The sequence below is a fragment of the Mauremys reevesii genome, linkage group 9 (assembly GCF_016161935.1).
Source record: "Mauremys reevesii isolate NIE-2019 linkage group 9, ASM1616193v1, whole genome shotgun sequence".
Classification (NCBI taxonomy): domain Eukaryota; kingdom Metazoa; phylum Chordata; order Testudines; family Geoemydidae; genus Mauremys; species Mauremys reevesii.
Genome location: NC_052631.1, coordinates 98,127,663 through 98,155,593, shown reverse-complemented (window position 1 = coordinate 98,155,593; position 27,931 = coordinate 98,127,663). Strand labels below are relative to the sequence as shown.

At 44.3% G+C, this 27,931-nt stretch overlaps 1 protein-coding gene and 1 pseudogene across 1 annotated transcript in view; both read left to right on the top strand.

Moving 5' to 3' along the window:
- Window positions 1-12: 12 nt before the first annotated feature.
- Window positions 13-13,513, top strand: LOC120371392 (annotated as a pseudogene).
- Window positions 13,514-27,143: 13,630 nt separating this feature from the next.
- Window positions 27,144-27,931, top strand: part of LOC120371788 (transmembrane 9 superfamily member 2-like) — a 37,930-nt gene continuing 37,142 nt past the window's right edge. Inside the window, exon 1 of the mRNA XM_039488031.1 lies at window positions 27,144-27,430. Coding sequence (XP_039343965.1) covers window positions 27,200-27,430 — 231 coding nt within the window. The 5' untranslated portion in view covers window positions 27,144-27,199. The remainder of the gene's footprint in view (window positions 27,431-27,931) is intronic.

Sequence of the window (27,931 nt, the reverse complement as noted above, 5' to 3'; positions counted from 1 at the left end):
ATTCACTCTGATATGGTTCGTGGTATCTTGAACGGTGAGTTTTGCCAGTGCTGAATTAATTTGGTAGAAGGAACAAGTTCATTAGAAAAGACATTAATAGACAATAAGCTGTGATGGGAAAGGAAGGGCTGGCAAAGTACAGTACAGTCAAGAGAGTGTTTGCTAAAACACACCATGTAATGTTTTTTGTGATAGTAGCTCTTCATGTTCCCTGGGTTTGTTTATAGCCAATTAAAGGTCTTCCAAATAAGTGGCCTTATTGCTAAAAACCCCCTAAAGATTAGAGACAATTATCTGTCACGAGGGCCCTAAAATAATTACCACTATTTATGAAGTAGTGGGGAAACAATATTTAATGAATAGAGAATGAAATAGACTACAAGTGAATATTCATAAACTTTTAGTTTTATGAACTACCTAAAAATATTTAATTCTTTTCTGATTTTACACTGCCAGTGAGAAAATCCCGCCCCCCCCTCCGAATTGTCTTTGCTGATTTCTTCATTATGAATCTTATTCTGTGGGTGAAGAGATCATCAGCTGCCATCCCCTTTGGTTGCTATCCTGGCAATGTGGTTTGGAATTTCTGTCCCATTAACCTTCATTGGTGCATATTTTGGATTCAAAGAAAAGGTAGTTTTTGAGTACATTGTTTAAGTGTGTCTTATCTGCCACTCAGCAGAATACTTTTCTGTTCTAATATCTAGTATTTATCCATGCGGCGTTAGTGTGTTAGCTGTCAACATCAAAACAACAAAATTTGGCTAAGATGCATATGGCTGTCCATTCTGAAATGAACTGTTTTCCAACTTCTGATCTTTTTGTATGGTAGACAAGAATATAAACTGATTTTCAAAATATTTTTCTGGCCATTTGGAGTCTCTCTTTTAAGAACACAAACTTATTGATGTTCCTCTTGTCTATGCAGTTTGTGAGCTACAGTCCTCTGAATTGTTAACACATCTAGAAAAAAATCAGTGATTCCATCAAAAACTAAATAAAGACCTTTCCCTCCTGCATATTGAAATTTGCTAGGTCACCACTGAAATGGAGTGTCTAAAAATAACTGTTTGTTGTTTGTGCATTAGTTTGTAATCTTTAGAGATGTGATGTAGCTCAGTGGCATCTGGCACAGTTTATGGATGAATATAATGAGAGAGTTAAACATGTCAAGTTCCTAGGAGCTGATATTAGGAAAAAATCATCTAAAATGTCTTTGATTCCTTTGACACTTTCATATCTTAACTGTCAATAATATAGTAACAAGGTATTTGTCTTTTTTTAATTGTATTAATTTCTCTCAAAGCCTATTGAACACCCAGTTCATACAAACCAGATTCCTCGTCAGATCCTGGAGCAGTCATTTTTCATAAAGTCATTGCCGGGTATCATCATGGGCGGCATCTTGCCATTTGGTTGTATTTTTATTCAGCTTTTTTTCATTCTAAACAGTATTTGGTGAGTATTGTATGTTTACTTGATAGGCAGGCTGGGCTGTCAGTTCAAGCTTGGTATAACAAACCAAAAAAATTTACATGTACATGGAGAACCCCCAACTGTGGAGTCAGAAAAATCCACAAACTCCTAGGATTGATGGTCTTGCTGAAGACTTTTCAGAATTCTCCAGAATCTAAGCATATAATATGTACAATTAAAATAAAAACTTCTTGCCCTTATTGAGAACTTTAAGACAATACATTTATTTTGCATTTTGTCTGGAACCAGAAAGATCAAAAGAGAAGCACTAATGTGAAAGCATTATCATAATTGGCCTTATACATTAGCTTGTCATGGTATAATGGGACTTAATGTGTTGCAGGACTCCATTAAAATTTGATAGACCCTTGACACAGTTAAAGCACTGTGGTGGTCTTGCATGGTCAGGAGGACAAAACTGTTTTCAACTGTGTTTCTGAACGAGGCCAAGACCTTGGATGTCACAGGGCTGCAACAAAATTCAGGAACATGGTTAAAGTGCAGTTTGTTTTAGTCTTGCATATAAGTATTTGACCAGTGTAGCTATTCATAGTGCAGACATAACCAAAATGTTAAACTTAGCATTTGATTGTCATATGAAAAATACCTAATGTGCTAGATTATTTTGGTACACTCCATATCCTGATATTACATCCACTCAGAAGGATGTTCTACAGGAATAAGATTGCAAGGTTTAAATGTATAGAAAGTAAAATATACTGTTGGGCATTTATTCACCTTTCACCAGTAATCCTCAACTGGGGTCTTGATTGTGGTAAGATGAGACACGTTTGCAAAATGTAGGCAGCTTCCAAACAGACACCTTTTATATTGGCCTGTCTAGTTATATAGTTAAAAATACTAAACACCATTACAGGCAGAATGAGGGAAAATTCAGGAGGGAGACATTAGGAGATTGCCAGTATTCCCTTTTTCTCAAATCCCTTAAATTGTAGTAGTTGCATCCTTCTAATTATTACATATGCGTTAATGCTTCTTCCCTCATCTCATGAACAAGATGATATTTATGCACTTGGTAGGAAAGGGTGCATTTTTGTATGGTCAAGCATTTAGATGACCCTTGGACTGGAGTAAGATTGATTTGTCTAGGGGTAGGAGTCTGGGAGTGGAGGAGCGACTGTTAGAAGGTGTACCATGGTGAAATAAGACTGCTGGAGGACTAATTGCAGCAATGTGAAGGAGGTAGATGTTAAGCTGAAGAGCAGCACAAGAGAGAGCCAATGGAGCATTAGGGCTCAGAGGCCCTGAGATTTGAAATCATGATAGTACCTTACTAGTGAGAACAGTCCTTGACAGAAAGGTGAGGGAAAGGAATGATTTCCCTGGCCTATGTAGTCAGGGTCTAATTGTTTTACAAAACTATGCTATAGCTTTGAAGTGCCCTTCCCCTTTAACAATGCAATTGTGTAAGCAGCGTATTTACTCATGAAGGTAGAGGGATAGCAGGTACAGGCTGAACATTTATAGGAGTATGTCAACAATGCAGACAAAGCCTTTTCTGTTTTCTGATTACTTATTTCTTAGGTATGTAACACAAAAAAGAGTGAACACTAATTTGACACAGATTTCTTTTGTGTGTTTTAGGTCCCATCAAATGTACTACATGTTTGGTTTCCTGTTCTTAGTGTTTATAATTCTTCTTTATTACGTGTTCTGAGGCTACAGTCTTGCTGTGCTATTTCCATCTATGTGCAGAGGTAAATGAACATATTATTTTGATGCATATATCATGACAGCACAATGCATAGCTAGCTGGGACGTGTCAGAGTGAAGTTTGCAAGGATGCCTATGCAGGGCCACCTCTGCAAAGTGCTGGACACCGTGGACACTGTGGATGTATTGCCAGGATTCTGTATAGCGATTGTATGTACCTTTGGCCTGGTTATGTTGTTGGCCTGTGTTTTGTAATATATACAAGTTAAATTTTCAAAAAAGGCAATTTCTGCCTTGTCGCTGCAGCTAGCAGTGCAAGCTCTCGTTTTATGCCCCGGAATGGTCCTGTAATAGTAGAGGAGCCACAAAATAGGAAATGACACTCCAGCTGGTCTGGCAGAGGTATACTTTTTAATGTTATGAACAGCTTGACTGAAGGCAACTGTTGGGCATAACATGTCAGTGCTCAGCTTTGGAGGCTTTATAAAGGGGGAGAGATGTTGTTTTCAAATTAACTGCGAATGAGGTATTTTGTAGTGTATGGATTCAGTAATTTTGTCCCTTCTGAAAAGGGGTATTTAAAAAAATTTCTAGCAATCTCCAACAAAATAATTCTTGTGGTTTAAATAAATTAAAATCAGATACAAAGCTAACACTTTCGCAAAAAAAATGACACTTGCAAATTCTCTATACGTAGTTAAAATAACAGTAAAAGAATGAAGTACCATTTGTGAATATTCCCTGTAAAACATGAGTTGAGGTTTCAGATACACTGGCCACAGCATAACTTAGTTCTATTGCAGCTTCAGTACCAGATTTGGTTAACTTTGTTTGCCACCTAACATAGGTATGCACCTATCCCTTCCCTCACCAAGGGGTGTGTATGTTGGCAGTCTTTTGAAGATTTGGTCCTCAGCCATACTGTGTTCATTTTCATTTTTGAGTACTTTAGTTGTGCTGTGCTGTTAAACTACTACCGTGTTGCCTCTTGTGGCTGCATCTCTGTGGTGAATATTTGTACCCTATATATGTTGCAAGGTGCTTTGGGATCCTTGAGAATGAGAGCTGCTACATGCCTGTAAAATTATTGTTTTAATGGATTAATAGTTACTTGCTAACACATTACGCTATGTAAATACAAGCTTAGTTTTCTTGTGAAAATGTATAATTCTGCAACTTCTTAAAATCTAAAAAACAAAACAAAAAAATTACAATTTAGTCCCCAGCATATTCTGCTGAGACTTTGTAGACTGAAGAGACATTTGCTGTAGTTCCCTAGTTTCTACAGTTACCAGAAAAACCCTAAATACAGTCTTGATCGTGGATAACAGAATTTCACGTTCATAGTTGAAACATCCTGACAGAATTGACTTTGAGAAAGAAATAGCAACTGGAAAAGCATAATTTTAATAAAAAGGAGTTTAAGCAACAGTATGAATGTAAAAATATGCCAATAATTAATTTAATATTTCATAGACTTGTAAATTATTATTTGCTTTGAAATAATAAAAGTGCAGTTTTAGTCTGAATTTTTTCCTGAAATGGTTTATTATTTCTTTCAGGATTATCATTGGTGGTGGAGATCGTTCTTAACAAGCAGCTTTACAGCCGTTTATCTTTTTATTTTTGCGGTTCATTACTTCTTTAAATTCCAAATAAAGGGAATTGCTAGTACCATTTTATACTTTGGGTATACTATGATTATGGTTTTGATATTTTTCCTTTTTACAGGTAAGTGCAGCATTATCGGTGAAATTCAGTGCAATGGGTCCAGGACTTCTGGTTTACTATTTTCTGATCATGATAGCCAGAGTCAAGTTAACACTTGTTTGGAAAAAAACAGCAATTTTGATATTAAACATGGTTTGAGTCTGCTGCTACCATTATACACTCACCCAACAATATGCACGCTAGGGACATAACAGTACAGATAACTTATTGTTCCTAACTTGAAGATCTACAATCTAATTTGCAATGGTACATTTCTAACTTAAGTTTCCTTGATTATTGCATTGTAGTGTAACAGGGACTTAAGAACATTATAGATTTACATTTTCAAAGTGCCCTTGACAGAAAAGCTTTTATACTGAAAATTCCTTAGGAAGTCACAAAATGAAAGGAATGACGATTGCTGATCATATATAATGAACGTAAATGAAAAGTAAGAAACAGAGACTAAAAATGAGAATGGCCTTTGCTAGAAGGATGAATGTGGGACTGGAAGATTTAATCCTGACATGCGGACACTAACTGTTACAAGTCGCTCAACATCTTGATGTGTGTTCACAGTGTGTAAAATGGGGCTAACACGTACCTAATTAATCCTTACAACAGATAATATTTGTAAAGGTTTTGAAAATGTAAAGTTATCTGAATGCTAAATATAACTATTACTAAATGTAAAGATTTTAAACTGCAAATATTACACGCAGTGTATAGGGACTGGAAATTTTTATTTTCAACTTCTTTAACTTGATAATGAATGCAAGATGTCCAAATATTCACATGGTAGTGAACTGGTATTGAGTATGTGATAGATACAGAATACCCAGAGCCATCAGATACTTGAAATGCCAGATGGTAAAGCAGATGCGATGTTGCATAACTTGCATATGCAAAGAAGAAAAGAGGGGTTAGGAATCTGTTGAACAAAACTTGCCCTCCTCCTCCCCCCCAAAAAAAAAGTTTGGGGAGGAGTTGCACATCTTGGGAGTTCTGAACCTAGTGAAATGCAGGGCCGCCCAGAGGGAGGGGGCAAGAGGGGCAATTTGCCCCAGGCCCCGAGCCCCACAGGGGCCTCCACGAGAGTTTTTCGGGGCCCCTGGAGCGGGGTCCCTCATTCGCTCCGGGTGGCCCGGAAAACTCTTGCGGGGCCGGGCGCAGGAGCTTCTTCACTCCCGGTCTTCGCCGGTGGGGGGTCCTTCCGCCCCGGAAGGACTCCCCGCTGGCGAATTACCGCCAAAGACAGAACGGAACCTGCCGCCAAAGTTCAGCTCGGTCTTCGGCGGTAATTCGGCGGCGGGGGGCCCTTCCGTTCCGGGACCCGCTGCCGAACTGCCCCGAAGACCCGTGGCGGGGGCCCCCCCGCCGCAGAATTACCGCCGAAGACCGGGCTGCACTTCGGTGGCGGGTCCCGCTTCGGCGGTAATTCGGCGCGGTGGGGCTCCCGCCGCGGGTCTTCGGGGCACTTCGGCGGCGGGTCCCGGAACGGAAGGACCCCCCGCCGCTGAAGACCCCGGGCCCCTGGAATCCTCTGGGCGGCCCTGGTGAAATGAAGCAAATGGGGACTGCCACACGTTGTTAGACAGTGTGGGGACACTTCCAGCATTGTGCTGTTGAAATGCAGGCAGGACTGTGGTCTACTAGAATGTACTTTTCTCATATCTTCTGATATAATTAAACTTGGAGAATAATGTGAGGAACAGGATTTTTTCCAGAACTAGATGTTAGCTTTCTGGTAGAGTATGAAGAATGTGTGAATTTTATTGATCACATCATCAGCTCTTTTCCCCAGCCCCACAGAAAAGGCTAGGGATTGTGAGGTCCAGGTTCAGCAGAAAGGTCTTTAGTACTGCAGTGAGTCGGCAAGCACTTGGCTAATCCAAGAAACCTCCTTCTCCACTGATGTTCAATGGGTGCATGCTATGGAGACTTCTAGGTGGTTATTCACTTCAGGCTTCCTCATTTGTTCAAGAGAAGGATCTAAATCTGGCCTCTTGTGACTGTGGCTGTAACTTTCAGCACTTAGAAAGGCAGGATGGCTCAGTGATTAGGGTGCAAGTCTGGGCTTTCAGAGATCTGACTTCTATTCCGTGCTGTGCCACAGACTTCCTTTGTAACCTTGGACAATTTACTAAGGGCCGATCTACTCTAAAGCTGTAAGTTGACCTAAATTATGCTACTTCAGTTATGTATGTTTCATAGCTGAAGTCGACGTAACTTAGGTCGACTTACAGAAGTTTCTACACTGCGCTGTGTTGACAGGAGACAATCTCCCACTGACCTTGCAGGTCTTCACCAGACCCACTATATCGACACTGCTGCATCGATCGCAGCCATGCCGAGTTTATCCATAAGTGTAGACAAGCCTGAAGTCTCTGTGCCTCAGTTCTCCCTCTGTAAAATGGAGAGAACGCTTTTCTACCTCACAAGTGTGTGTGTGTGTGTGAGGATAAACACATTAAAGACCATGAGGTGTTCAGGTACTGCAGTGATGGGGTCTTATAATAACACAGCATGCATATATAAATCTACAGAGAAGAGTTGGCAACTCATTTGGCATGCGTCACCATTTCGAGACATATACAATTATTTTTTTTAAAAAGCCACAATTATTCAAACATCTGGGGAGATTCTTGGGAGCAAGTGATAGGCTAATAAAAGTCCTTTCCTAGATTCCCCCATCTCTTCTAGGCAGATCCTCATTTACATTCAGTTAATAAGTAAAAAAATTATAAAAATAAATATTTTGGCCGCTTAAGGTTGCTTACAGCACCAGTCTCTTCTCTGCTGCTGCTCTGTCCCCACTTCTCTAGTGTCATTATGTTTGCTGAGATTAGTTCATTTGAGCTTGTTATTTGTTGCTTGCCATATGCTAATTGTGGAGAGAAGTGGATTTGGAGCCTGGCTACTTACTAGTGTGACTTCAATGCTGTTGGAGAGAAGCAATTTTTGCTTGCTCAATTTGGATTTGCTGCCATCCTTGAATCTATGATTAAGACCTCAGTAAGGTACCTTTATTCTGAGGAAACCTGAAGAAAAGTGGTGAAAAGGCAAATGGTGATGAATGGAGAATGAGATGCCAGGTAAGAGTTGCCACAATTTTAACAAGATGAACATTCAGGGGGATAAAACGTCACACACCGTAGACTTCCAAATAGAGAGCCATACTTTGAAATGTGGCCCCTGAAATTACTCATGCAAACCAGGCATCTCCTACAGAATTATCCTAACATTCATAAGCAAGTGGCTCCAAGAGTAATTTTGGGGCTTGACCTGAAAATTTGGCCCAGAAAGTTTCATACTGAAGAGGAAAATATCTTTTTTTGAACCTGTTTTGTTTGCAGAAAATTGCATCTTGTTCATGCTCAGGCTCACATCTTTATAATAATCTTTCATTATCTTGGTGCTGCAAGATGTAGAGTTCACACAGTCCTACCTTACATGTGGTATTTCACTTTGAATCCCAAAGCACGAGTGGTAGAATTATAGAGAAAATGTCTTGTGTATATAGAGGGTTATTTTAAACTGTGACTACTGATGTTAATTTCTAGTATCCTATTACTGACGAGCTACAAGACACTGACAGATAACTCATTGCTACCTCTAAAAGACATCTACCTGCTTATTGAAAACAAATATTTATATTCACTGAACATAGATCTAGAATTATAGAAATGTAGGAGTGGAAGGGATCTTGATAGATCATTTAGTCCAGTCTTTTGCACTGAGGCAGGGCTAGGTTTATATGGCCAAATCACACACAACTGTCTCTAGGCAGTTTTTCTTCTGTATTTTCCTGGGCACTGTAAAAGCTGGTGGATTTTTTCTTACTATTTAAGCCCTGCAGCTGAGAGGGGAAGAGAGCCTGATCTTTTTTATGTCTGAAACTGGAATGACCATCTGAGGTAACAAAACAGCACTGTGCATGCATTTCTGAGCAAAGTGAACCAAATACCCTCTGTAAATTATGTTTAATGATGTTAGCTACCATGTATTTGCTATATTTCTTCTTTCTCATTATTTACACCCTACTGAAGTCTGTCTCTTCTTCCCTTTTCATTGGGGGGTGAGGGGGGAAGGCTGTGGATTGTATCTGCAATTTGGAGTCTCTTAAAATTGCAAATGAGAAGGATTTAATTCTTCCAATTTTAAATTATTAGAAAGCAAACATGAAATGTGGCATGTTGCCAGTTAAACCCCTGCTTAAATCCTGGCAAAACAGAGAAGCTCCAGATGCCTGTTGTAATTTACAAAAAAGAAATCTATAGTTAAAACCGTTTTAATTATTTTTAAACTAAAGCAATATGTTAATGTGTGTCTAGGTTAGCTGCTACTCTGCCAATTTCAAGTTAGAAGACATAAATTGGTAGAATTAAAAATATTCTTTTCACCTATAAAATGATTATTTAAATTGCCATTGCAGCTGCTGAAATGGTACTAAGAACTTCAGATGTGTTGATCCTGGAGTCCCTGATGGGGAGACTTGAAAAACTACAATAATGTGTAATTCTGTTGTTTTCACGTGTTAACTTCTATAAACCACATTAATAGTAGCACTACTTTCTATAACCATTTCATGAAGAAATCACTGTGGAATCATATTATTTTAGGAAGTGACTGTTTTCTAAATTCTGTACATGGTAATTTCCCATTAATTAGCAATTCAGAGTTGAGTCGTTGATAACATTCAAAACAGAATGTTAGTTTATCCTTTCTAATTAGTTTAACAATCTGTGCTTTGGGTGGATAGTAAACTACTATACCGAGACAATCCAACCAAGGTTAGAGGAGTTTTGTTTGGTTTATCATGACTTTTCCTTAGTAGCACCCACTTTGTAAATTAAACTGTAATAAGGGCCCAATCCTGCTAACACTTCTGAATGTGAGTAAAGTTACTGACATGAGTTAACGAATTGCTCACGTGAGTACATATCCTCACGTGCATAACTATTTGCAGGAGTGGGACCTTGACCTATTCCAGTTATGTTAGCAATAGGTATCTTGTTTTACTATATTTGAAAATGTTTTTACATCACAGTAGCTGAAATCCAATATAAAAGTCATCATTAACAGTTCATATATCATATGGCAACATGGTGTGATATTTTGGTCTCCACAAAAGAGATCATAGTGAATAGCCAAGTAGGAGCTGAATACTGAGGATAAACAAATACTTGGGAATATTTAAAATAATGACTGTTACCAGTATATAATCAAGCTGGCCAAATCTAACAATTATCGTGTACATCAAAACAGACACTATTTTAACTGGTGATAGTTATGATTACATGGATTTTATACTTGGGGACAAAAAATAGTTGAGTTTAGTCAAAACATGTTGCTTTATAGTGACCTCTATTTTTGAACATCACTTTCACTTGTGAGTTAATGCCATGTTCAAAATTGAGTTTTGATCTTCCAGGTAGATTGTGTTTAGAATCTGAGATTCTGAAGCATCCACCACTGGGCAGTGATTGAAACCAGTATGATACAAAGAGCTTTTAAGATACATAAGTATCAGCCAAGTGCTGATATTTGCTTTCTTACATGCTGTTCGTGCTCTGAATGTTTTTTCTTCATTAAACAATAAAGCTAGAAATGCCGAGGTAGAATAGGACAGTCTGCTTTGAAGTGTTTTGGAATTATTTGGTGCAGTAATTCTGTTTTTAATATTGAAGTGAAATTAAAGAAATAGTTTACTAATAACTTGATGTTACCCAGTTAAATGTTAGCTCATGATATTCTTTCCAAATACACCGAAAGAAAACTGTTGCTAAGTGCTATTACGTATTACTGCCTAAAGTATTCAGAAGCCGAGGACAAAAAATCAAGCAAGCTGAATTGTCAGCTCTTTCTGGTATATTGGTCATATTTTGCCTCTTGGGGTAGGGATTTTACTTGAGACTATCAGTTTCATGAATTCTAAATAACTATCATAAAAAAACAAGCTTACATTTACACTTCTGTAGAATCAGAGAGAAGATACATAATGGTTTGCAGTGAGCTGATGCTTTCATTTCTATGGATGAGCTCTATGGGCTTATCAGGGAAAGTTAGAATCTTAAAGTAATTGTGAAGGACATCCCTTTGAAGATAGCTCTACCAAAAAAAAGTAATTTCTTAAATGCATGTCCACCTAAATCCATATTCATATATCTTTGTAAGTTTGCAGGCAGCTTGGGATCACTTAAACTAAATAAAAAATATAAAAAGCTGCAATGGTAATGCTTGATTCTAGAACAAATCAAGGCCTTACAAGGATGTCAGGGGAATGTATGTAGGGATTTGGATTTTTCACAATATTATGGGGCAAAGAGAAGTGTCTATCAAAGCTGAATTCCTATCCCTATTGTGGAATAACAGTAGAGTGCTAACAGAAAATTTTTCAGAGAGTAAGTTATATTTCCAGTCTGAATCAGTGATGTTTACTAATTAACATCGACAGTGAGTAGAATCCACAATGAGAAGAGTGTGTGGGTTTTCCTGTTCTGTGTTCCATCTGATATTTCACCTGAGACTGAAAGCCTTCTTGCAGTCTGATAACTAAATAGCCAGTCATATGAATGTGTAACTTGAATCAGTAGACACTGTACAGATTCTTTCAGAAAATTCTGATTTGCTTTTGACCATGCTTTGTGAAAGAAACTGAAGTAGCTTTGAATGGTAACAGATTAGACCGCTTATAAACAAATAACCTTGTTGGTTTTTTTGGTAAACATAGATGTGTTTTTGAATTGGGCAACATGTTATAAGTATACATGCCTGGTATCAATTTTAGTAATAGTGACCCCTCTGCAGGATAGGGTGTCCTGTTTAACAAGCTGGTTCAGATATTTATTGGAATGATATTTTAAATAAAGCAACAAAGGATAGCAATCTAGGCAAGATTTCAGGTGAGAGAAACTATCAGCTGTGTGCTTGTATTTCAAGACTGGCTTTCATGAGAGAGGTGCTCAGAGGAAAGAGAATCTGAAAATGCCAGTGCTGACTTGTGTAACTGGCATCAGTGTCTCACCAGTGTGCCACGCTAGCTGATAACATTTCAAACAATGGCAGTCGGGCACCTAACTCCTTTGGGAGCCTCTGAAAATCCCAACCTTCTTGTCCATCATATTGAAGTAAATGATATAGCTAAAGCTGCAGCCTTTAAAATAATAACTGTTTCCTTCACTTGTATTCACCTCACCCAGATGTTACTTGGTTTGTATTTTAATCTTAACTGGTTGGTCAGTGCCAATATCATAGAATTGCTTACGTGGGACATCATCCTAATCTAACGTTTTATACCCATTTATCACTTCTGTATGTTACTACACCAGGTGCTGGACAGGGAAGAATTGGGCCCACTCTGCTCAGTCAGTCATTCATACACCGCAACTTAGTGCAGTGGCCTTCACAATACAGGGCTCTGGGGTGGGGGTGCAGGTTCTGGACTGGGGCCAGGGATGAGAGGTTTGGGGTGCAGGAAGGGGCTCCAGGTTTGGGGGGGCTCAGGGCTGGGGCAGGGGATTGGGGCACAGCATTGGGGGTGCGGGCTTACCTCTGGCAGCTCCCAGTCAGCGACACAGTTGCGGTGCTGAGGCAGGCTTCCTGCTTGTCCTGGCATCGCAGACCGCGTTGCACCCTGGAAACGGCCAGCAGCAGGTCTGGCTCCTAGGTGGAGGCACGCAAGGAGCTCCATGCAGCTCTCATCTGCAGGCACCGCTCCCCCCAGTTCCCGGCCAATTGGAGTGCAGAGATGGTGCTCGGGGCAGGGCAGCACCATCTCTGCCCCGAGGCCCCCTCACGTATGAGCCATATCTACTGCTGGCCACTTCTGGGGCATAGCGCGGTGTCGGAACAGGTAGGGACTAGTCTGCCTTAGCTGGGCAGCACCGCCGACGGGACTTTTAATGCCCCGGTTGGTGGTGCTGACCAGAGTCGCCACGACCCAGTCCCTTCCATTTCACGACCCAGTTCTGGGTGGTGAATGACGATTTGAAAACCACTGCACTAGACCACAAGGCATTGCAGTAGTGTATGACCTAAAGACAGTGTATAATTTTAGCTGGACATGGCCTTTGCATATGTATACATTCTACGTGTAGTATACAGTTGAGGAAATTAACTACTAGTTGATTTAGAGTATCCATGTGGCTGCTAATGAGTGATTTATGTAATTTTATAACTGTTCAGTTTTTTAGGGGCACATCATGCAAGCAATCCTAAAAAATCTTTTAGCTTTGAAATTGATAATTAGTCCAGGGTAAATGTGCATTGTTAAAAGTTAAAAAGTGCACTTTTATTTCTACATAGGTAACTGAAGGATAATGGGATATTTTGCCCTGCTGGATTTGCCTGCTACTAGACTTGCTCCAGAAGCATGTATGGAAGGTAAACTAACTATTTTAACCATATTCTTGTTTTAGGGACGATTGGATTTTTTGTCTGCTTCTGGTTTGTTAGTAAGATTTACAGTGTTGTGAAAGTGGACTGAAGAATTTCAAAGTGTCTTTGGATCTTATCTCCCTTGCTGTGATATATTTTTACCATGTATTGAGAAACCTATTGCTCAGTTATTTTAAAAGGTAAAAGCTGAACCACAACCTGTATGGCACAAAATACAGGCTATATGGATGGAAATAGCAGCATGGGAAAATGTTTACACCAGTCATACTGTTCCTGAAAATGTTCATCCATTCTAATCACTTTTTAAAAATACTGTATCCCAGAGAAACTAATGAATGATGCAATGAAACCACTTTTTAAAATAGTGTATTATATAATTTCCAGCTGAGATTTCTTGTGATTTTTGTTATTTTCTTTTTACTCTTACCAATTGTACCATCAAAGCATAGGACCGTCCAGTAAATACTATGTAAAAATGTGAAACTTTTTTTTAACTTAAAACTGACTGTACCTAGTATTGTGCACCTTCTTTACAGCTTGTTTATCATCTTACAAAGGAACATGCATTTAGGGTAATGTAGAATTTTGTTAAGGATATCAACACTGTTTTTCTTTATAAAAAAAAAAGGCAAAACTCTGGCTGACTTGTCCAGTTTCTTGTCAAGTATGTCTTAAGCATAAGTTTAATTTATTTACTTTGTCAAATGGGCTGCCAAAGAGATGATTCCCTTAGTTCTGGGCTGTACTGCTAGTTATGGAGTGTTCCAATGTAGGGAACAATTGCAAGTGGAGCCTAACTGCTGCTTTGGATTATAGGATGAGAGGCATTCCCTCTCCTAACCAGATCCACTCCGGCACTTTAAAGGGGATTACCAACACTTCCGATTGTATCTGGAAGTGAACAGGAAATCATTGCAGAGATGGCTCAGTTGTTATGTTCATGCTGGTCACACTTGAAGAACAAGAGGATGTTGAGTGAAATTAAAGGAAATCTTTTTTTCAGTATGATCAAACTGGAACTCGTTGCCAGAGGAAGCTGTTGAAGCCAAGAATTTAACAAGACTCAAAATGTCATAATCAGAGTTTAAGGCCAGAAGGGATCACCAGATCATCCAGTGTGACCTCCCCTATAATGTGATTGGATTTTTACATGGTTCTGCATGTGAACGCTATACAGAGGGAGCTGTTTAAAACATTGTCAGTGCTGCTGTGTGTGAAAGAGCAGATGATGTTGTTTATACAAATCTTTTTAAAGCTGGGATTTGCAGCATTGTCATCTGAGCCCTTTTTCTCTAGAAATTTAACTCCACTTACTATGCTTTTTTCTTTTGTTGTTCTTTGTGCATATCGCTTACCAGTGTCTCTGTGATCAGAGATATCCTGCGTCTGTACTAACGGGGGGCCCAATCTTGTAGTTATATAGGTCAAAAGCCTAATGGGGAGAAATTGTCTTGAGTAAATTGTACTCCATTTTGCTTATTTTGTTAGCCTTGAATTAGTAAGAAGAAATTGTTTTGGTTTTATTCTTTGCTTTACATGTTATTGATTGTTTTTAGAAGGATAGAAGTGTTATGGTTGCAGTTCTTGCTTTTGAAATTATTTACTGCTTTGTGTGTGAGTGAAGAATGTATTGCATGCTAACAGAGACCAGTACTGATGGGCCAGATGGTCGGGAGGGGAGCGGAGAAATCGAGAGGAATCACCCAGATGGCAGATTGACGACCCTAAAGGAAAGGCATACGCCCCAAGGACAAGATAAAGAGTGGAGCCAGAGGAACAAGATAAGAAACAGCTGCGGATACTCCCCCAGTAACAACCTGATTGGGAGCAACCTTGACTAACAGCTCTGGTGTGCCATAGACTTGTATGGGAACTTATTATTATAAAAGAAGGGTGTATTGACATGGGACTTTGGGTTCGTTCTGCATCAACATCGGAGTTTCGAACGCATTTGACAGAGGCCAGCTCCCTTCCCTCGTGTGCAGTTTCAGCTGGCCACTGGAACTGACCGAGCAACACTAAGGACTGGTAACTATAAAATCCAGCTGAAGAACCTTTTGGGATGTGTGTGTGTGAATGGAAGCATATGCTGATTTTAATGCTTAAATTGTACTCTTAATAAACGTGGCGTATTGCCTTATCCCCTTTAAAAAGATTCCGTGTGTAACAGTTATTGCATAGACAAAATACCTTTTGAAGCTGGCAGGTGTTTGATATGAGAAAGGACTGACTGCAGTATTAAGCCGAGGGATGGAAAGGAGGAAGTCAGGGGATACTGCACTGTACAGAAGCTCTGGAGACAGAGGTAGGAGGTCTCATAGCTTCCAAATCTTCACTTCTTAGGCCGGCTGTTAACTCCTGGGAATGGTGTTGCGCACACTGTGCTCTCCTGAGGGGCTGATGAGGCCACTCTTCTGCGTTCTGCAACCAGCCTAAGATCCTTTGACAATCAGGCCAAATCTGCCTTTCCCCACTTCAACAGGCAGTTGTGGCAACTTTTGCTGTGTGCCAGGAAGCAACTGAGAAGAGCAGAGCCTTGTTTATCCAAACCCCTCTTATGTGAACCTCCTGTTTGAAACTGGGTTACGATGCCTGACATATATTGTCTGTCCCCCATTTATCTGGATAAATTCCATGACCCCTGTTCTGCTCAGGCAAATGGGGTTTAGCGTACACCAGAAACAGGCAAGGAAGGTTCAGACGTACTTGGCAATGGGGTTGAAACAGGCAAGGGAGGGTCGGATGTACTCGGCAATGGGGTTGAAACAGGCAAGGGAGGGCCAGATGTACTCGGCGATGGGGTTGAAGGGGTTCGATGTCGGTTCAGCCTCCTCTTACAGAGAGGACTAGTACAGAGACATATCTCCAATTCCATGGAATATTTTGGAGTTGCCTGAGCTCCTGTGTCTTTGACACCTGGAGAGTCATTCCTGTAACCCATCCTACTAGTGCCTGATCTTAAACCCACTGCAATGAAGAGAGAGACTCCCATTGGCTTTGATTCTGATCCTTACTGTGTTTTTATCCCAAATAAGAAAAATTCTTCTCGCTAACAACAATACTATTTCCGTTAACTTGGCCTGGTCCCTACTGAGACCCAGCTCAGAAATGTAACAACCAACTGCACCAGAAGCGCCAAGGCTAGAGCCCAACTGCACTATATATCACTTACAAGATGGGGGTGGAGGGTGGGGACAGACTGTATCGTGGATTACAGTGACACTGACCAAGACTTAGGAGGGTCAGTTGAATATAAGCTCCCAGTGCGATGCTAGCCAAGATGACTACTGCCATTCTTGGATGCACAAGGAGGTGAATATCCAGCAGGCATAGAGAGGCGGCATTCTGCATATGATATCTGTGAGACCATTACTGGATACTGTCCAGGTCTGGTGTCCACATTTGAAAAAGGATGTTGAAAAATTGGAAGGGGTTCAGAAGAGGGCTACAAGAATGATTAAAGTTCTGAAAAACCTGCTTTACAGTAAGAGACTTAAGAAGCTCAATGTCTTTAGTTTATCCAAGAGAAGGCAGACAAAGTATTCTGTGTATTCTGTGCCCAACTGCTCATAGGGGGCACTCCACATAAGCCAGGAAGCAGTTTGAGTCAGTCACCAAGGGTTTCTTTGAGGCTTAGGGGAAACAGGGTTCGAATTCCTGCTCTGCCACAGGCTTCCTCTGTGTCCTTGGGCAAGTCTGTGCCTTGGTTTCCCATCTATAAAATGGGACTAATAAGACTTCCCTTCCCCCTAGGGTATATGAGGATAAATACATTGACAACTGGGAGGTGCTCAGATCCTACAGTCCTGGGGCCTATATAAGTACCTAGGCTAGATGGATGGACATCATACATAATATCAATCTTCAACAAACCTGGTGGCCAGCAGCAAGAGGCTCATTACTTTTAACTCTCTTCCTGTCCTGCAATTATTAACTGTATATAGTGCAAGAGAAATTACTTGCTGTGTGCTTTTCCAAGCATCTTCGTTTGCTAAAACGGGTGCAGCCTTCTTGAACATGGAAACGCTTTGTGCAGTTTGTCTCTCTCTTTTTTTAAGAGGTCTTAGCAGGGGAGGGGTGAAAAAGGTCTTCAACAGCACTGGATTTCAAATCAAATCAAAATTCATGACTTCCAAATACAGCAAACTGTCAGCTGTCCTTAGGTGGTAGAGTGAGGGTTTCCTAGGATTGCACACTATAGTGCAAGTGAATCTGACATCATGTAATCCCTGTACACCCAGGGGCGGCTCTAGCTTTTTTGCCACCCCAAGCACGGCAGTCAGGCAGTCTTTGGCGTCTTGCCAGTGGGAGGTCCGCTGGTCCCACGGCTCCGGCGTACCCACCGCTGAATTGACGCCGAAACCTTGGGACCGGCGGACCTCCTGCAGGCAAGCCGCCGAAGGCTGCCTGACTGCCGCCCTCACAGCAATCAGCAGGGCGCCCCCCGCGGCTTGCCACCCCAGGTACGCACTTGGAGTGCTGGTGCCTGGAGCCGCTGCTGTGTACACCACTGATCAGAGCCAAAGGACACTGCTGAGGTATTTTTCATACATTTAAGATCTTTGTAGAATCTCTTAGAAACCTGAAATTGAAATAATTAAAAGTTGGCAGTAAGAGTCCATTTACATCATAGACACAGTAGCCATTGCCGTAGAGTCTACTGCCATCTGCTGGATTCCCTCGGTCTCCCTCTTGTCTCACAAACACTGTGGTTTGTCTTCTATCAAAACACTTAATCTCTTCATTAGTAACTCATACTATATTCTGCACTATCACTGTATTGTGACATATATGGGCACTGTAGATCTTTAGCAACAGGAACATTGGCAGTGTATAGCAGTGATGCCACGATGTTAGTAACCTGGCTTGTGGAGTACGATCAGATTACTGGTGGATTCTCTGTAATTTGAAGACTTTAAATCATAATCTGAGGACTTCAGGAACTCAGCCAGAGGTTACGGGTTCAGAAGTGGGTGGGTGAGGTTCTATGGCCTGCAATGTGCAGAGGTCAGACTAGATGGTCATGATAGTCTCATCTGGCCTTAAAGTATATAAGATTAGTTTATATCTGATCACCTGAATTTAAGAAGGTAGGGACCTGAATGCATCCAACCTGAATGTCAGTACATGGTTTGATTCCAGTTCCTACAGTAAAGTGGATTTTTACAAAGGGAGAGAGAATAGAATAGTTCTACAGAGTGTTGCACAACCTGCAGTGCAAATGAGACAACTGCTCTCTATAGCACATCATATGCATTAACATATTAGCAGGCAGGATAACTTCCAGCACTCCACATCATTAAGAACTTAAAATGATCATTTTCGAATATTGTATATAATTCTCTTTATTTGCTGATTAGAAATGTCCAGGTTAGAAAATAGCAAGCTGGTAGTTATCTAATTAGAACCTGCTTCAGAATCTTGCCACGGGGCTTGTAGAACTGGCCTTTTTATTTTCCTCTACTTTGTGCTCTGAATGACTCTGAAGTTCCCTCTGCTTTTTCCCTTCATGAGTTGTGCTTCTGTGGGCTAAACGAGAAACTGCTAGCATCAGGGGTGGCTCTATGTATTTTGCCGCCCCAAGCATGGCAAGCAGGCAGCTTTTGGCAGCATGCCTGCAGGAGGTTCCTGGTCCCGCGGATTCAGCGGCATGCCTGTGGGAGGTCCGCGGGTCCCGTGCCTTTGGTGTCCCCACCGCCGAATTACCGCTGAAGCCGCGGGACTGGCGGACCTCCCACAGGCATGCCACCGAAGGCAGCCTGACTGCCGCCCTCATGGCGACCATCAGGCCACCCCCCCCCCCGCAGCTTGCTGCCCCAGGCACGCGCTTAGTGCACTGGTGTCTGGAGCTGCCCTTGGTCATGCTAGCTCTTCTTCTCAAGCTTTTCCTTGTCAATTACTAGACTCTGCCACTGCCTCCAAGTAGGCATGCCTGTAATCTTTTCCCAAACCAACAGGGCCCTTGCTGTTCTAAATAGTGTCTCTCCTCTCTCCCTCTTGGTGGCCTACTACACTCTGAATCTGGCCTTGGCTTCCCCTTCCTACCAGGGACAATGTGCCTCTTCCTGAGCTGCCAGCACACAGAGCCCCAGGAATCTAGGTAATCTCTCTGGGGGTTACATACACTAAAGTTTAAAGCATTAAGTGCTTAAAGTTTAAAGAGACAAGATTCCACTTTTCCAAACTGTCTAAATGCTGAATTGCTCTGTAAGCAGTACTTCAAGTTCTATGACTGCTGCCTTAATGGGAAACTGGACTCCTTTGTTATCCTAGAAATTCAAGCCCCTCTAGGAAAGAACAAGTTTTTTTGTTAAACTGTTTTAATATCCACCTATCAATTCTCCATTTTTAGACACCATACCATCTTTCTTTGAGCTGGCACCATGTCCTCTTGCAGTATCTTATAACTCACCACACTGAACCTGTGAACAAAGGAAATGGTGGAATTAGCTAGAACATCTGTATACACCTGAAACTGCCCTATGACTTCATGATATGAAATAAATGGAATCTAGTTGTTTATAGCTGTAGAAAATCCTTCCGCTTTTATCTTGTGATTTGACAAGCCTTAAGTGTGTAATTTAGATGTGGATCCAGACTCTGAGCTCTCCAGAACAAAACTTAGCACCACGTTCAAAAATCCAAATTCAGCCCAAACACTAACTGGGTCAGGGTTAGGGGGTTCTGATTTGGAGATGGGCTTGTGTCTATAAAAATTAAACCTTTTCAACAAACAACTAAAATAAATGCTTCCCCCTGTTCTCTAGATATTTTTCAGCAAGGCAAATAATTACCCTTAGGCAAGTAAATTAGGATTTTTTTCATTTGCTTTCTTTGCACCCTGTTGAAAAGCCAGACAGAAGAATCCGGGCTTTTCATGTAGCACAACTTAATATTTGTCTATAAAAATATGTGAAGTACAGTAATAAAGTTAAATGGCAACATCTCTCTGCAGTTCAAGTTGGCCTTTGACTTCATAAATGCAGCTGGTGATAGTGGCAGTAAGCCTCCGTCTTCTGGTTCCTTTCCAAGAAAACATGCCATTTTGCTGGCCTTCATTCTGGCACTGCTGGTTGTGTTGTTTTTCTCTTGTGTTTTCCACATGCTTGGTCCTCAGAAGAGCTCAAGTGAAAATGAAAACAGCATTAATCTAGACACACCAAACAAAAGCTTGACCAGAACCTTTCAGTGTCTGCTCAAAGGTAGATACTGAATTGGAATGTCTGGAAAGAGAGTGTGACATTTCCCCAGATGCAACCTGGACTGTGGAACCACTGTGCCCCCTTTAAACTCTCCTGCCCAGGCTGTCTCATACACTGCTATGCCAGTGAACAGCAAACTCCTGTTCAGCATGCAGAGACACACCCAGCAAAGTTACATGAAGGCTCTCACAACCACTCATGAACTGCATACAAGAGACCTCAATAAATTCCCCCAGCCCCAGCCTTGCACCCCAGAAATGTGCATCTTGCACTGCTCAAGACCTTCTTGATCAATGCAAGATCATTAATTAGTTTGCTACTCTATCAAAGGGTATTGCACATGCACCAGCCTCCGTAATCTGAGCAGATCCCCCAAGCACTTTAGACAAACTCACTAGTCAACTGTCTGAAATGGACCACTCTCATTACCACTTCAAAAGTTATCTTACCACCCTTGGTATCCTGCTGTTAAGTGAATTGTCCGGTAGACTGACCTCACACTTAGTAAGGCAACTCCCATCCTTTCATGTATTTATACTTGCTCCTGTATTTTCCACTTCATGCATCTGATGAAGTGGGTTCTAGCCCATGAAAGCTTATGCCCAAATAAATTTGTTAGTCTCTAAGGTGTCACAAGGACTCCTTGTTGTTTTTGCTGCTACAGACTAACACGGCTACCACTCTGAAACCTGTCACTGGTTAATAGGGATTCTGCACTGTAAAACAATTCAGGCACTTTAACCTTTTAGCTTATTGGAAAGCCAGGAGTTAAGGAATGATGGTGTTGGTGCTGGAAAGGGGTAAATAAGGTGCCCTATTAACCCAGTTTCACTCTTACCAAGGGCTTAGTGATGGAAGAGTCAGGGGCAGAATGGGATTAAGGCATTTTGGGGACCTATGAACAGCACAGTGTGGGGCACTCTGTGGTTTAGTCCTTGTGGTGTGATCACACCTGTTTGGTGTGGCGATGGCAGAAGGCCCTCCCCCCTGCCCAGAGAGGCAGAGGAAGGAGCATGGTGCCTATTCCTCCCCAGGAGTAGCAGCAAGAGTTTCTCAGTTTGGGAGAGAAGGGAGGTGTTGGTGGGACTCCCCATCCAGATGGGGGCCGTTTGCCCTTTTTGGAGCTAGTGTTCCAGGCTATCTGGAGACCCAGGCAGTTGTCACTGTGACAGTCATGTTCAGGTCAGGTGTCAAACTTTTTTTTGTGAGAACTGGAAACTTACTTTTGTTGATGAAAACTGAGATTCTGACATTATCACATGACTCCAGGAACTGGGTGGGGCCCGGCCCAAAGCACAGACCAGTAGAGTTTATTCATACCCAGCAAGGGGCTCTGACACCCAAGACTGTGCTGTTGTACATACTCGTGGAATGGGAAAAGTTATCATGGCTCCATCACTGAGGCCCTGATCCTGCAACTTGAGCTGCATGGGGAAACCCTCCCATATAGCACTTCAACCGGGCTCTGTATGGGTGTAGGGTGGGGGTCCATCTAGATGGAACAGATTTCAGGATAGGGGGGGTTAAAAATCTTAGGGAAGGGAGGCTTGGATACATCACAGCTATGATTTTTCTTGCCTCATTTTTGCCACATGACCAGTCCCAATTCAGAATGTGCCATTCCAAAGTAGGGTGACCAGATGTCCCAATTTTATAGGGACAGTCCCGATTTTTGGGTCTTTTTCTTATATAGGCTCCTATTACCCCCCACCCCCTGTCGTGACTTTTCACACTTGCTGTTTGGTCACCCTATTCCAAAGTGATCTGGATGTTTTCACCCACATTGAGACAGTGCACATGTGCCAGTGTTTGCATGCGCACACAGATAGACACAGAAGCATCTGCAAAATTTATCCAAGTTGGCCCAAAGTTATATTAAACATATGCTTGTTTCCCTGGAACTGATGAACTCAAGCACTGGACTACTAATCAATGTTTTTTATTTCTTTTTGAAAGATTTTCTCAGCTTTAACTGTGAGAGAGAGAGCTCTTTTGTCCAACGTGGATTATTTTCAATAATTAAGAAGGATAACAATAAACTTACTAGCAGAGTTCTTTCCTTATAGCATAAATATTATTTGTTTTAAGGTTTTCCCCATTGTAAAAATATTTTAAAGGTTCTCATTAGAAATATAACACCGATCATTCTTTGAAAAGTAGGAGAAACAGGCTTTTAGCCTACTGGAAAATTCTAAAATATTTTAAGTATAAATTATTTACCTTAAAGTTCACTCTGTGAATTTTTCTTGCCACGGTAGCTAACTACTTATCAGGTTATCACAGCAATGTGCAGGACAATGTACCCATCTCTTTCAGCAGTTTGACAGATGAGCCTTCCTAACTGGAATATGTTGTCTGTAACTTCACAATTGCAATACTGTTTCTGTGTTTGGGACTTTGAATGATTTTTTTTTTAAGCTAATGGTCTGTTTTTATGGAAACCTTAAGAACATAAGAACATAAGAATGGCCGTACTGGGTCAGACCAAAGGTCCATCTAGCCCAGTATCTGTCTACCGACAGTGGCCAAGGCCAGGTGCCCCAGAGGGCACCTTTCAGAGATAAGGAGCTGATATTGAAAATCATCCTCCATAAGGTCTCTTGATCATATTTTATGGCGTCTGCAATTTATAGAGGTAATCTTGTATCCCTCTGATACTTATGACATGTAGGAATAATTTCCAATGATGGTTAATCTCAGTTCTATATCTTTTCAAAATATTAAAATATCTTTATACCAGAGCTTGTAAAAAGGTAACTCTTACAGCTGATCTTCAGCTCCAATTGCGCCTGCAGGGGAAGTCATAATGATGAATTTGTGACATAATTTCTATGGCAACGTTCTGTGATTTCATAAATTCAGGATGATGATTATAGTGCAGATTCAAGGTGAAGCTGAATTATGATGGAAAAAGGTCCCTATTCAAATGCAAATGTTTCAGTAATAGTAGATGGGATATCAGAAATTACTGGCAATTTATTATATTTGTGATTAAGCTTCTCATTCAGTTTTCTCCAGTGTGAAAGTAACTCTTTACACGAGGAGAAGCAAAGAAATGGCAGAAAAGAGAGCTTAAAACAAAATAAAACAAAACAACCCTCTTTTGAGTCATGAGAATAAAATTGGTTTAGTAATAATAATACATTAATTGACTAATATAATTAATAACAATGCTCTGTTCTTCTACAGCTTCTCCATCCACGAATCTTTATTGCATCACAGACCCTAATTCATGAAGCTGCATGACAGCTCTCTGAGGTAAATCATATTGTTAGCCTCATTTTACATTTGGGGAAGGGATGGAAATAAGGTATAGAGGTTAAGTGATTTGCTCCAAGTCACACAGTGTTAGTGCTGTACAGTCAGGGGACACAGGGTGGTGGTGAGGGGATCATGCTGTATGGTTGCAGGGACACAAGGGCAGAGCTGAGGAGATGGTGCTGTGAGGACAGTTATGAGGGGACGGTGCTGTAAGGCCGTGGGGATGTGAGGGCAGAGCTGAGGAGATGGTACTGTAGGACTGTGGGGATGTGAGGGCAGAGCTGAGGAGATGGTGCTGTAGGACTGTGGGGATGTGAGGGCAGAGCTGAGGAGATGGTGCTGTAGCACTGTGGGGATGCAAGGGCAGAGGTGAGGGGATGGTGCTGTAGCACTGTGGGGATGCGAGGGCAGAGGTGAGGGGATGGTGCTGTAGCACTGTGGGGATGTGAGGGCAGAGGTGAGGAGATGGTGCTGTAGGACTGGGGATGTGAGGTCAGAGGTGAGGGGATGGTGCTGTAGCACTGTGGGGATGCGAGGGCAGAGGTGAGGGGATGGTGCTGTAGGACTGTGGGGGTGTGAGGGCAGAGGTGAGGGGATGGTGTAGCACTGTGGGGATGCGAGGGCAGAGGTGAGGGGATGGTGCTGTAGGACTGTGGGGATGTGAGGGCAGAGGTGAGGGATGGTGCTGTAGCACTGTGGGAATGGCAGGGCAGAGGTGAGGGGATGGTGCTGTAGGACTGTGGGGATGTGAGGTCAGAGGTGAGGAGATGGTGCTGTAGCACTGTGGGGATGCGAGGGCAGAGGTGAGGGGATGGTGCTGTAGGACTGTGGGGGTGCGAGGGCAGAGGTGAGGGGATGGTGCTGTAGCACTGTGGGGATGCGAGGGCAGAGGTGAGGGGATGGTGCTGTAGGGCTGTGGGGGTGCGAGGGCAGAGGTGAGGGGATGGTGCTGTAGGACTGTGGGGATGCGAGGGCAGAGGTGAGGGGATGGTGCTGTAGCACTGTGGGGATGCGAGGGCAGAGGTGAGGGGATGGTGCTGTAGGCCTGTGGGATGGTGCTGTAGGACTGTGGGGATGCGAGGGCAGAGGTGAGGGGATGGTGCTGTAGGACTGTGGGGATGTGAGGTCAGAGGTGAGGAGATGGTGCTGTAGCACTGTGGGGATGCGAGGGCAGAGGTGAGGGGATGGTGCTGTAGGGCTGTGGGGGTGCGAGGGCAGAGGTGAGGAGATGGTGCTGTAGCACTGTGGGGATGCGAGGGCAGAGGTGAGGGGATGGTGCTGTAGGGCTGTGGGGCTGCGAGGGCAGAGGTGAGGGGATGGTGCTGTAGCGCTGTGGGGATGCGAGGGCAGAGGTGAGGAGATGGTGCTGTAGGACTGTGGGGATGCGAGGGCAGAGGTGAGGGAATGGTGCTGTAGGACTGTGGGGATGCGAGGGCAGAGGTGAGGGGATGGTGCTGTAGGACTGTGGGGATGCGAGGGCAGAGGTGAGGGGATGGTGCTGTAGGACTGTGGGGATGCGAGGGCAGAGGTGAGGGGATGGTGCTGTAGCACTGTGGGGATGCGAGGGCAGAGGTGAGGGGATGGTGCTGTAGGACTGTGGGGATGCGAGGGCAGAGGTGAGGGGATGGTGCTGTAGGACTGTGGGGATGCGAGGGCAGAGGTGAGGGGATGGTGCTGTAGGACTGTGGGATGCGAGGGCAGAGGAGAGGGTATGGTGCTGTAGCAGTGTGGGGATGCGAGGGCAGAGGTGAGGGAATGGTGCTGTAGGACTGTGGGGATGCCAGGGCAGAGGTGAGGAGATGGTGCTGTAGGGCTGTGGGGGTGTGAGGGCAGAGGTGAGGGGATGGTGCTGTAGGACTGTGGGGATGCGAGGGCAGAGGTGAGGGGATGATGCTGTAGCACTGTGGGGATGTGAGGGCAGAGGTGAGGGGATGGTGCTGTAGGACTGTGGGGATGCGAGGGCAGAGGTGAGGGGATGGTGCTGTAGCACTGTGGGGATGCCAGGGCAGAGGTGAGGGGATGGTGCTGTAGGACTGTGGGGATGCGAGGGCAGAGGTGAGGGGATGGTGCTGTAGCACTGTGGGGATGCGAGGGCAGAGGTGAGGGGATGGTGCTGTAGCACTGTGGGGATGCCAGGGCAGAGGTGAGGGGATGGTGCTGTAGCACTGTGGGGATGCGAGGGCAGAGGTGAGGGGATGGTGCTGTAGCACTGTGGGGATGTGAGGGTAGAGGTGAGGGGATGGTGCTGTAGGACTGTGGGGATGCGAGGGCAGAGGTGAGGGGATGGTGCTGTAGCACTGTGGGGATGCGAGGGCAGAGGTGAGGGGATGGTGCTGTAGGACTGTGGGGATGCGAGGGCAGAGGTGAGGGGATGGTGTAGCACTGTGGGGATGTGAGGGCAGAGGTGAGGGGATGGTGCTGTAGGACTGTGGGGATGCGAGGGCAGAGGTGAGGGGATGGTGTAGCACTGTGGGGATGTGAGGGCAGAGGTGAGGGGATGGTGCTGTAGGACTGTGGGGGTGTGAGGGCAGAGGTGAGGGGATGGTGCTGTAGGGCTGTGGGCAGAGGTGAGGGGATGGTGCTGTAGGGCTGCAGAGGTGAGGGGATGGTGCTGTAGGACTGTGGGGATGCGAGGGCAGAGGTGAGGGGATGGTGCTGTAGCACTGTGGGGATGCGAGGGCAGAGGTGAGGGGATGGTGCTGTAGCACTGTGGGGATGCGAGGGCAGAGGTGAGGGGATGGTGCTGTAGCACTGTGGGGATGCGAGGGCAGAGGTGAGGGGATGGTGCAGCACTGTGGGGATGTGAGGGCAGAGGTGAGGGATGGTGTAGCACTGTGGGAGGGCAGAGGTGAGGGGATGGTGCTGTAGCACTGTGGGGATGCGAGGGCAGAGGTGAGGCAGAGGTGAGGGGATGGTGCTGTAGCACTGTGGGGATGCCAGGGCAGAGGTGAGGGGATGGTGCTGTAGCACTGTGGGGATGCCAGGGCAGAGGTGAGGGGATGGTGCTGTAGCACTGTGGGGATGCCAGGGCAGAGGTGAGGGGATGGTGCTGTAGCACTGTGGGGATGCCAGGGCAGAGGTGAGGGGATGGTGCTGTAGCACTGTGGGGATGCGAGGGCAGAGGTGAGGGGATGGTGCTGTAGGACTGTGGGGATGCGAGGGCAGAGGTGAGAGAGGATGGTGCCCTGGGGATGCCAGGACCGTGTTGAGGCCATTCTTTGGGCTGGATGGTGGAAGGTCAGCGTGGGGGACACAGACAGAGCCTGCTGCCACTGCCTTTGGAATCCAGGCCCTAGATTGGAGGAAGGTGTCAGGCAAGCACCTGAGGAGGCGCTTGGCGTCATAACGTGGGGGCGGGGCCATAGTTCCGTCTTCTCACCTCAGGCACAAGGTCAGGTTGCCCTGCCCGCAGTCAAGATGGCGCTCGGGGCCTCATCATCTGGTGCCGAGGCGCGCAGGCGCCGGGGAGCGCGATTATGACGCCGCCCCGCCAGGCGCTGAGCTCGGCCCCTGCACTAGAGCTGGCTGCAGCTTCGTCGGGTCCCGGCTCGGGCTTTCCTTCCTTCCCAGCAGGCGGGATGATGAGGCTGCTGGCTGCCGGGATCCTGCTGCTGGGCTGCTCCGCTCCCCTCTGCGCCGCCTTCTACCTGCCCGGCTTGGCCCCCGTCAGCTTCTGCGAGCCCGACGACAAGACCGTGGGCTGCCAGGTGAGAGCGGCCCGCGGCTCCCTGGCTGGGCCGGGGCCTGGGCTCGGCGCTCCCGGGGGCGGGCATCGCTTGTCGGGGGGCGCTGGGGAGCCCTGGGTTGGTGGGGGCTCCTGGTTTGATGCACCCTGCGAAGGGCTGGGGGAAGGGAGCGTGTAGGGCGGCCCTTGGCTGGCTGCGGAGTAGGACCCATAGGGGTATGGGTCGGGGGCTATACGGGGAGCCTAGCTGGGTACGGAGCACGGTCCTGTGTGGATGGGATGGGAGGATTTGTAGGGGGCCTCCTAGTAACTATAGAGTAGGGCCCTGTGCCTGGGGTATGTGTGGGTGGGAGGGTTGTAGGGGATGCCCAGCTGGGTATGGAGCAGGGCCCATATGGGTGTGTATATGGGGAGGTGATGACCCTTTCTCAGTGGTCAAACTTAGGGATCCTTGGGGCACTCCCTTCATGGGGCAGCAAGTGGCTCTGGTGGGAGCCTCTTTCACATCCAGTTCTCTCTTTCC